This window comes from Melospiza melodia, chromosome 4, assembly GCF_035770615.1.
Source record: "Melospiza melodia melodia isolate bMelMel2 chromosome 4, bMelMel2.pri, whole genome shotgun sequence".
Taxonomy (NCBI): domain Eukaryota; kingdom Metazoa; phylum Chordata; class Aves; order Passeriformes; family Passerellidae; genus Melospiza; species Melospiza melodia.
The window spans coordinates 1313860-1324201 of NC_086197.1; the positions used below are offsets into that span (position 1 = coordinate 1313860).

General features: G+C 50.4%; 1 protein-coding gene across 1 annotated transcript; it reads left to right on the plus strand.

Moving 5' to 3' along the window:
• Positions 1-9140, plus strand: LOC134416981 (carboxypeptidase A2-like). Its single transcript, XM_063153625.1, has 12 exons — positions 1-135; positions 2106-2193; positions 3347-3428; positions 4343-4477; positions 4925-5023; positions 5487-5585; positions 5713-5814; positions 6648-6758; positions 7068-7158; positions 7623-7822; positions 8528-8612; positions 8854-9140. Exons 2-12 carry the CDS (start codon positions 2129-2131, stop codon positions 9039-9041), a joined length of 1257 nt encoding a protein of 418 aa, XP_063009695.1. The 5' UTR covers positions 1-135; positions 2106-2128; the 3' UTR covers positions 9042-9140.
• The last annotated feature ends 1202 nt before the right edge of the window (positions 9141-10342 follow it).

Genomic DNA, 10342 nt, shown 5'->3' on the forward strand with positions numbered 1-10342 from the left:
CAGTTGTTTGGGCTTTGTTTGAGCTGCGCTGGGCTCAGGGGGGACCTTGGTGACATCCTGCCCGTGGAGGAGCTGCTCAGTGCCACCAGACCTGCTCTGCTGCTGGCTGCATCCCGCGGGGCTCTGCTGCTTCTGGTGAGCTCCCTTCTTCCCTGCCCTGCTGTGCCACCTCTGCCTCCTGCCGCTCCCTGGGGCTTTGCAGCCTCTCAAAACCCCAGAATGGTTTGGGTGGGAAGGCACCTCAAAACCCACCTGGCTCCAACCCTTCAATTGTCCCAATGCCCAGCCTGGCCTCCGACACTCCAGGGATGGAATTCCTCATGGCCAAGACGCCACCCGTGGCTGCCCTCTGGCAGTGGGAGCCATTCCCTGGGTGCTGTCCCTGCAGGCCTTGTCCCCAGTCCCTCTGCAGCTCTGCTGGAGCCCCTGCAGGCCCTGCAATGTGCTGGGAGCTCTCCCTGGAGCCTTCCCTGCTCCAGGGGAACATTCCCAGCTCTCCCAGCCTGACATTGGATCCATCTCCCTTCCAAGACATTCATGGACCCAGGGGCTTCACTTGGAATCTCAGCAAACCATGAAGGGTCTCTCATGAAGGGTCTCCCTTCCCTTCTCCTCTCTTCTCTCCCCATTTCCCATAAAAATCCGTCGGGATGGATTCTGAGTGTCCCAAATCCCAGAGCAGTTTGGGGAGGAAGGGACCTCAGCAGCTCCATGGATTCCTCTGGATTCACTCCAATTTCATGGATGCCCATGGCTCAGGGCTGATCTCCAGCCCCTTTAGGGCCTCATGGTCATCATTGGGACCCTGCAGCCCCCCAGGGATTGAGGAATGAGTCCAAGGCGTGGATTTAGATGAAATGCCGTGGGTGGAGGCCCCAGAGGATGCTGATCAGGGCACTCAGAGCTCGTTGGGATACTTTGGATCCTGCCATCAGGTTTGGCAGGGTTTCTTGGCAGCCCTTAAACCCATGTGGGATGCAGCATGAGTAATGCAACGAGCTCTAATTTTGCCCCAGATTAAATCCCTTCTTCCTGTTTGCAAAGAGTGAGCCGTGGCAGGTCCTGTGGGCAGTCAGCTGATCCTTATGAAATATTGGTGTCTGGAAGCTGCAGCTGGGGTTTGACTCCCACCACAGCTCCTGCTGCAGTTCCAGAAGCAGGAAATGCCTGTGATGGCTCCTGTCTCTGGGGATAAATCTTTATTTTTTGGTTTGAGTTGAGGGAGCGGAGATCTTTTTCCCCAGGGACTGGGTTTGGTTAAACCTTAGAGAGCAGAGCAGTTCTGCTGTGCCCCCAAGACACAGCAGCTACGCGATGACTCAATCCTGCAGGCCAAAACAGGACTAATCCCTGCCTGGGGCTCCCTTTGTTCCCAAAAACCTGAAACAAAGCCCTTGCCTGGGCTGTGAACACAACAGAACCCCTGAGGAGGAGTGGGTGGGAGTGGAGCTGAGAGGAGAGTCCTCAGGAGGTGCTGAGATACAACTGAGATCTTCATTAAAAATTTCCTCTGGGAATTGCTTTCCATTCTCCTGAGGTGGATCGAGCAGCTGAGCATCTCCGCTCTCTCTGCCCCCCAGGAGCCCCAGGTGTGCCAGCAGGGGCGGCTCCTGGCTGTTCTCAGAATCCTTTTGGTGTGGATAAACACAAAGTTTATCCAGCAGTTTATCCCTGTGTGCACCTGCAGCTGTGGGACAGCCACAGCTGGGGCTTCCCACGGGAGGAAATTCCCAAAGCTCAGGCAGGACTCAGCCTCCCACGGGCATAACAACTCCTCAAACCTCCCTTGGAACACCTCAAAATGCCAACCCAGCGCGGGCTGGCAGAGCTCCTGCCCCCAGTGAGAGCTGGATGAGTTCAGTCTGTCCCTGCTTCCCTCTGCCCTAAAGAACACATACATTTTTGTGGTCAGAGCTTTGGGACCGACTCCTCCCCCGCCCTGGTCTGGATGTGTCAGTGGAAAATATTTTTTTGGAGGTGAAATCAGCCTGCTGGTTGCCTTGAAGGCTCTGATAAATGTGAGAACTCGATCACATGGAGTGATAGGTGCTATCAGATGTGTTTGATCTGAAAAATAAAGCTCTGTATAAATTGCCCCTCGCCAGGCCCAGCTGGACTTGCAGCAAACATGAAGCTGATTTTGATCTTCAGTGCCCTCATCGGGGCTTCCCTGTGCCTGGAAACCTTCGTGGGGTGAGTTCCACTTTTGTGGAAAACCTTTCATTTAGGGCTGGTATCCTCTTGTTGTTTTTCATGGTCTCACCCTCACAAAATCTGCTCGGGGCACATTTTTTTTGGTTTTTGTGACTGATTGTTCTCCTTGCTTGGCTGTTATGGTGTTTGAGGGAACCTTTCTTTGCTTTGGTTTGGGTTTTCTAAGGAGCTGTGGAGTTGAGCTCCTCAATTCCTGCTCATCCAAGGCTTCATTTTGGCTTCACTGCAAAAGCAGAGCTGAAAGGCCAGAACCTGTCCTCACATCAGAAAGTTCACCACTTCTCCTTTTTTCCCCAAGTTTCTTATTTCTCCTTCTTCCTCTTCTTTCCTTCTTTCTAAGCATTTAAAATCCCGATTTCCAAACGGTCAATTCTGAAGGTTTCTCTTTATGTTGCATTGCAAAAATTATCCCACAAGGTATTTCCTCACAGCCTCACTGACCTTGGAGGAGCCTTAATAATTAAAGATTATGAAATCCTACTGGATAATTCCTGAGGTGCAGGAAGTGAGCACTAGATTCCAGTGAGTAAATCTGTGCATGAAGGTTTAAGCATTAAGAATAAAAAATAATATAAATAATGTCCCAAAAGGAGGGGATTTGTAAAGCCAGGAGGGGCTATTTTGAGGGGCTATTTTTCATTTAATCCTGAGCTGAATTCTGTTTATTCCATTCCTCAGCAGCTGTGGTGAATTCACAGCAGAATCCAGTCCAGATAAAGCTTATGGACAATCCAGTAATAAGTAATTAATGAGGAAAAGTTCATTCAGAGCTGATTTAACTGGGTTCAGCAAAGAGATCTTATCCCTCTGGTGGCCAGGGAGAGGATCCCGGTGTAAACGAGGTGTAAACGAGTCCTGATGTTTGCTCTGCTCCCCAAACATTGGATCCTTCCCCATCTCAACTGGAATATCATTGTCCCACAAAAATTCCCGATGGATGCAGGATTGATCCTTGCGATTTAAAACCCATCCACGTTGTCTGGTTTGTGAGGCTGGTGCGGGTGGCTGGGTGAACTCTTGGGTGACACCAAATCAAAAGTGACGAAAGGAGCCATTGACACACAATTAACACCGAATTAACGATCCCAGGAACAAACCTGAGACTGCTTCTGAAAACACCGACTTATTGCAGGCACCAGGTTCTCCGGATCAAGACCAAAAATGAGGAGGAGGTCAAGCAGCTGCAGCTCCTGGAATCGCTGGAACACCTGCAGGTGGGTCATGGCCACAAGAGGCATTTTTGGATTTGCATCTCATCCACAACAGGTCAGGCTGTGAATTTCCATCTCATTTGGAAGGTTCCCATCACTCTGGGGCAGCTGCCGTAAATAATTTTATTCTCTCAACACTTTAAATTTGACCTGCAAGTTCGAGTACCAGCTCAGTGTTCAGGAGGGCCAGAATTTTTTTTTTTTTTCCCTACTGGTTTTACATCAATTTTGAATTGTTAGATCTTAATCTCAATGTTGAAAAACTTGTTTTTCCAGTAGGAACGGCAATGTTTTGTCTCCCAGAGTTATGGATGGAATTTATTTGTTGGTCTACACTGCATTGAAACAGGAAAACACAGTGTAAAATTCCAGGTTATTACTCTTATTGCCATTGGTGAGAATTTTTAACATAATTTTAAAAAATCCCCGGCTTAAAAAATATATTATGAATAATTTAGAAATTAAAATTAAGAAAAGTCCTACCAAAGGAGAGAGAAAAGGAGAAATTAAAACAATGGGTTTCATATTACCTAAGACTGGAATATGGAGAAATGAGAACAATGGGTTTCATATTACCTAAGACTGGAATATGGAGTTTTTCTTGAAATTATTTCTAGTAAAAGGGAAGAATAATAAAATAAAATAGTCATCAGAGCCATTAAAATTTCCTCTTGTTTGTGTGACCAAAGCCTAGAAGTCAATGAAAAACTGACTCAGGCCCTCGTTATTTGTTATTTCATTGAGTTATCAGAAGAACTGATACAAGGTTGTGGTGAGGCCACAGAGACTGGAGCATTCCAGGGCTCCTCTCTGCAGGGGCCTTTGGACTTGGGAGAAATCAGCATTTCTAAAACTCTGCCAGAGCTGCTTGCAGGATGCCTTCCCCAAACCAAATCCATTTTCCTTTCCCTCTCCAGCTGGATTTCTGGATCAACCCCTCTGCCCCTGCCCTCCCTGTGGATGTGAGAATTCCTGCTGCCAGTGTCCAGCCAGTGAAAGCCTTCCTGGAATCCCAGGGCATTCAGTATTCCATCCTGATTGAAGACCTGCAGGTGGGCACCTATTTCTTACATCTTTTGGAAGCACTGATTGACAATTTGGCCTCACTCCCACTTTCCCATACTCTGTTTTCCGTGGGATCCTCCCCTCATTTTTGCAGGCTGTGGATTATTCCTCAAAGACAATCCGTGGATTGCTGTGGTGTTCTCTGAGTGGTGACATCAATGAACTCCACAGGGCTCTTCTGACAGCCCTGAGGAATTCCACGTGGACTTTTCACCCCAGACATTTGAGAATCCCAACACTGAAGTTACTGATCAGTCAGTAAACTCTGCTGAGTGGTTATGGGTACAAATCACCCACCTGGGCACTAATCTGACATTTCCTCATGAGCAGTAATCCCCAAAGGGTGCCTAAACCAGCATTAACTTGCTGCCTTTTCATTTATTTATCTTTTAGCAGTGAAGCAGACACTTCTCACCATTTGAATGTTATTTTAGGATGTTCTGGATAAAGAAAGGCAGGACATGGCCGAGAGCGCCCAAAGGCAGCGCAGCACCAGCAGCTTTGACTTTGGTGCTTACCACACTCTGGATGATGTGAGTACCTCAGGGGAAGAGCATTCTGATTTTTTTCTGGTCTTTTTGCATGCTGTCTTCAATTCAACATCCTATATTAGCATCTAAAATGTCCCTGCAGCTTTTTCTGGCACGTGGGTTTGTTTTGTGCAGTATTAGTTTTGTGCTCAGAACAATCAGCCAGCGCTGATCAAAATTCCATAAACTCTGCTGCAGACTCTGTCAAAACCCATCCTTCCAAAGAAAGAGACATAAAGGGATCTTGAAACTGGGAAATAAAGAACTAAAAAGAAATAAAGCTGTGGCTTCCCCATCCTTGAGAGTGTCCAAGGCCAGGCTGGAGCAACCTGGGGTGGTGGAAGGTGTCCCTGCCTGGGGCAGGGGCGTGGAAGGGGATGGGCTTTCCAACCAATGGCAGAGCACATAAATGTGATATTAATGTCCTCAGAGATGATGTTCATGTCCTCGTGGCCTTGCATTTCAGATCAATGCAGAACTGGACCAACTTGCATCTGAGCACAGCTTTGTGGAGAAGATCCAGATCGGGGAATCCTACGAGAAGCGGCCTCTGTACGTCCTGAAGGTACGACAGATGCCATGGAATGGCTCCAAGGGGATGAATGACAGCACAGGCCAGGGCACCCCAGTCTGTTATGGGCTGTGCTGGGCTGAGGGGTGGCAGGCTCTGAGATGCTGTGTTTGGTTCCCAGTTCAGCACCGGAGGCTCCAACCGCCCGGCCATCTGGCTCGACGCCGGCATCCATTCCCGCGAGTGGGTCACGCAGGCCAGCGCCCTCTGGATCGCCAACAAGGTTCTGAGCTGGGCTTCATCCTGGGCCTCTCTGGGCACTGCTTGCTGCTCTTTCAGAGCATATCACCCCTCTGGGTGTTCAGTCATTTCACCTCCCAAAAGCAGCTGACTCCCTGGGGATGTGGTGGCTGCCTCAACCTGGAACTGGAACCTCTGTCCTGTTGGAACAGCTGAGTTAAGGCAGACACAATGCAGTGGTTCAGGTGAAATTGTTACACAAATAACCAAAGGCTTTGAGGCTGTATTGCTGCTTTGCTCTGCTCACCCAGAGCAATGCAGTGGGGTTGGTTTCCTTCCACAAAATGCCCAGGCCTCCAGCTCTCTGTAAATGAGGATTTAAATCCTGCTGGAAGTGACTGAGCCACCAGAGAAGGCACAGGATCACAGAATAAGCTGAGCTGGAAGGGATCCACCGGGACCATGGAGTCCAGCTCCTGGCCATGCACAGAACCACCCCCAAGAGCCACCCTGTGCCCAAGGGTGTTGTCCAAAAGCTCCCTGGGCTCTGTCAGTGCAGCTCAGTTGACAATTCCCAACCTGGCTCTTCCATCTCAGTCTTAATGCAGCCTTGGCCTGTCCTCTGGGACAGGGAGGAGGAAATTTGTTATCCTCTTCTATTTTATTCTAAAGACCTCCTGTCTGCAGAATAAAATAATAAAACAGATTCTCTGCTCACTCCACACATATAACAAGGCACAGTTATGGCCCACAGATAATGGATGTTTGTATTTCCCTGCCCCAAATTCCAGCCTTTCCCATGTCCCAAACAATGAGGGAATGAACATCTGGGAAGGAATTACTCTGCTAAGCAGGGTGCGCTCTGTCTCTGCCTAGATTGCCTCTGACTATGGAACAGATGAGTCCATCACCTCCCTGCTGGACAAGATGGATCTTTTCCTGCTGCCAGTGGCCAACCCTGATGGATTTGTGTACACTCACACCTCGGTGGGTCAGCTCTTTGAGCTCAGTGAGATTCCAAAGAAATAATAATAATATGAGGGAAGTGGGCTCTGAAAGTCTTAATGCTGTGAGAGGAGTTACCAAAGAGTTGGGCAGATAAAGATCCTCATCATTTGTCTAACCCACTGTAAAAATACCCATTTTTAGTAAATACATTTGAGTGTTGACCATTGGCCCATCTTGGCAGTCAGAAATACTCTTGGGATCATGGCTAGGCTCAGTCCCCCATGCATGGGGAGCAGTTTTGGTGCCAGCACCCAGACTTGGTCCCTTTTGAGCATTTCTCTGTTGCAGAACCGCATGTGGAGGAAAACCCGCTCCAAGATTCCCGGCAGCATCTGCGTCGGAGTCGACCCCAACAGGAACTGGGATGCAGGTTTTGGAGGTAGGGATGGAGCTTCTGGAGTCTGGATCCTGTTACACAGAACCAGCAGCTGCCTTTATAAAAGGGGATTAATCACTCTGGAGCACAGGGTGAGGCAGCATCATGGAATTATGGAATCACAGAATGGTTTGGGTTGCAAGGACCCAAAACATTATTTAGTTCCACTCCCTGCCATGGGCAAAGCCACCTTTCATTATCCCAGGTTGTTCCCAGCCCCATCCAACCACAGAATACCCCCAGGAATGTGGATTCCTGGGTTGCTGGGCAGCCTGTTCCAGGTTGCATCATCTCAAAGCGCATCCCTTGAGCATTCACACTCTGTCACTGCTGTTTGAGCATTTATCAGCGTTTAAGGCCTTGCTTTGGCTGCAGCCCTGTCCTTAGGAAAGCCCAGCTTTGTGGGGTCTGCCTGGACCTCCCAGGAATTCCCCTCCTCAGGCTCTGTTCCCTCCTTGCACCCCCAGGTCCTGGAGCCAGTAACAGCCCCTGCTCCGACTCCTACCACGGGCCCAGCGCCAACTCCGAGGTGGAGGTGAAATCTGTTGTTGACTTCATCAAGAGTCATGGAAACTTCAAGGCCTTCCTGACCCTCCACAGTTACTCCCAGCTCCTGATGTACCCCTATGGATACAAATGCACCAGGCCAGATGACTATGCTGAGCTGGTGAGACAGCAGGACTTGGTTTTACCTTCCTCTCTTCTGTCCAGCTGCCTCTCTGTACTTTCCTTGCTCTTCCCTACTGGCAGCACCACAGCTGGAATAATATCTCTGAGGCAGTGTGGATCTCACAGCCATCATTCCAATGGGAAAGACCTCTGGAGGTCTCTGTTCTAACCCTGTGCTGAAAGGGCTTTGGAGTCAGAGCCAATTTCACTCTGAATTTGGATTGTTTTGATATTTCTAAAGAAGAATTCTTTTTCAAGCTCATCCCAAAGTTTCCTTAATCTCATGGGGATTTTTTTTTGTCCTAATACCTAAATGCAGTTCCCCTGTGGCAATTTGTTGCCTTTTTCCCCCCTTCACAAAGAACCCAGCTCTGTTTTCCATCCAAGTCAAAAAATTACATAGTTGAAGTGAGCACAAAGTTGACCTTGGAGTATTGGGAGATCCCAACTGCCTGGGGAATTTCTGGTATCTCTTGAGCCTTCCCTTGACAAGCCAGTGAGATAAACCCTGGATGAGCACTTACAGAACCTGCTGGAAGTTACCTCACCTGCAGTGGCACCTCCCAGAAATGCTGTGGGAGCTGTGGCTGCTGGTGGTGTGAATCACCTCCAAAGCAGATTGGAGATTTCTGGTGAAATCCCAGTGTTTAATCTCAGGAACTGTGGCTGCTTCCTGACTTTCCCTTCATCTCCTCCCCTGCAGGAATCTCTGGGAAGAGCTGCCGCCAATTCCATCCGCTCCCTCTATGGCACCACCTTCCAAGTGGGCCCCATCTGCACCACCATCTGTGAGTATTTGGCCACTGAGAGCTTTTAGGGCTGTCCCAGGACACCAATCCCTGTCCTCCCCACAGGGTGTGTCCCTGCTGGAGGCCACAGTGTCCCTGTGCAGTGACACCACAGGTCACATGTCACCCCTGAGCGTTCCCATCCAAACCTCATCCCTGTCCCCCAGAACACCAACAGCAGGACAACAGAGCTCCAGCACTGCTCTGCTGCCCCTCTGGACCATCTCCCTTTCCCTTCCAGACCAAGCCAGTGGGGGCAGCATTGACTGGGCCTACGACAATGGGATCAAATATTCCTTTGCCTTCGAGCTGAGGGACACGGGGCGTTACGGGTTCCTGCTGCCCGCCAACCAGATCATCCCTGCTGCCAAGGAGACCTGGCTGGGCCTGATGAAAATCATGGAGCACGTGAAGAACAAGTCCTCCTGAGAGCTGGGCTGGGACTCAGCTCTGCAGCACAGCTCAGAAATCCTCCATGATGGCTGTTGTGATAGAAAGGGCTGAATAAACCCCTGTTCATTCCCCCCATGGTGTTTGGCATGTGTTCCTTGTGTGTGACACATCCCTGAGGAGATTTTGGGCCAAAACCCTCCCTGCCCACCCTCCATTGCCATCCCAGCCATGGCAGGGACACCTCCCACTGTCCCAGCTGCTCCAGCCCCAGGGTCCAACCTTGGCCATTGCAGGGATCAGGGGCAGCCCCAGCTGCTCTGGCAATGCCAGCCCAGGCAGGAATTCCTCATTGCCAAGATGCCACCCATGGCTGCCCTCTGGCAGTGGGAGCCATTCCCTGGGTGCTGTCCCTGCAGGCCTTGTCCCCAGTCCCTCTGCAGCTCTGCTGGAGCCCCTGCAGGCCCTGCAATGTGCTGGGAGCTCTCCCTGGACCCTTTTCCAGGCTGAAGGGGCTGGTGCAGAGGGCCTGGTGTTAACCAGCATAATCCAGGCTATGGAACTAATTAAAGGAATTTAATTTCCCTTAATGAGCCTCAGGACCCTGCCAGGCCCCTGACCACTGTCCTCAAGTGTACACCCCCATATATTTGGCTGCCCCTTTTCTCCCTCCCAGGTGTTCCCAGTGGACATGGCTGAAGGGAAGATGGAGGTGGGAGGACATCTCCCCTGATCCATCACCCAGCCCCTCAGGAGCCCCTCGTTCCATTTTCATCCTACAAATTTCTTGGGGATTAAGAGCAAAGAGCTCAGGAGGCCCTGAAGGATCAGAGATTAGCTCTGGCTGCTGCTGCTGTGGTGATTATCGAGCCTAACAGGTTTATCTTGGTGTCTTGTGACCCCCCAGCAGCTGGTGAGTTACTCACCCTCGAGGCTGGCAGGAGAGCAAACAGCGCTGATGTATCCGATAAAACCCTGCGGCCTCGGGCTCAGAGCTGCTGGCAGGAAAAGGGGAAGGTGCAGCTGAGGGAAGCAGCCCAGGGGGCTGGGTTTGGGTTAAAAGCAGCTGGTTTGGAAAGCAAAGCCATGCTTGGGGCAGCCAGTGCTGCCCTTGTGTCCCTGTCTCCTTTGCTCATGGCCTCATCCAGTGGCACTGCTTCCCAAACTGACCCAGTTTCCAAAATCCCATCCTCTGCCCAGTGACTAAAAACTACTGATGGTAAATCCCAGGGACAGGGACACAGCTGGCTCTTGGACCTGGAGGAGCTCTTGTCCCCAGAGCAGGAACTGCAGAGCCTGAGGAGCCTTGGCTGGGAGTGTGGAACTGTCACCTTGTCCTG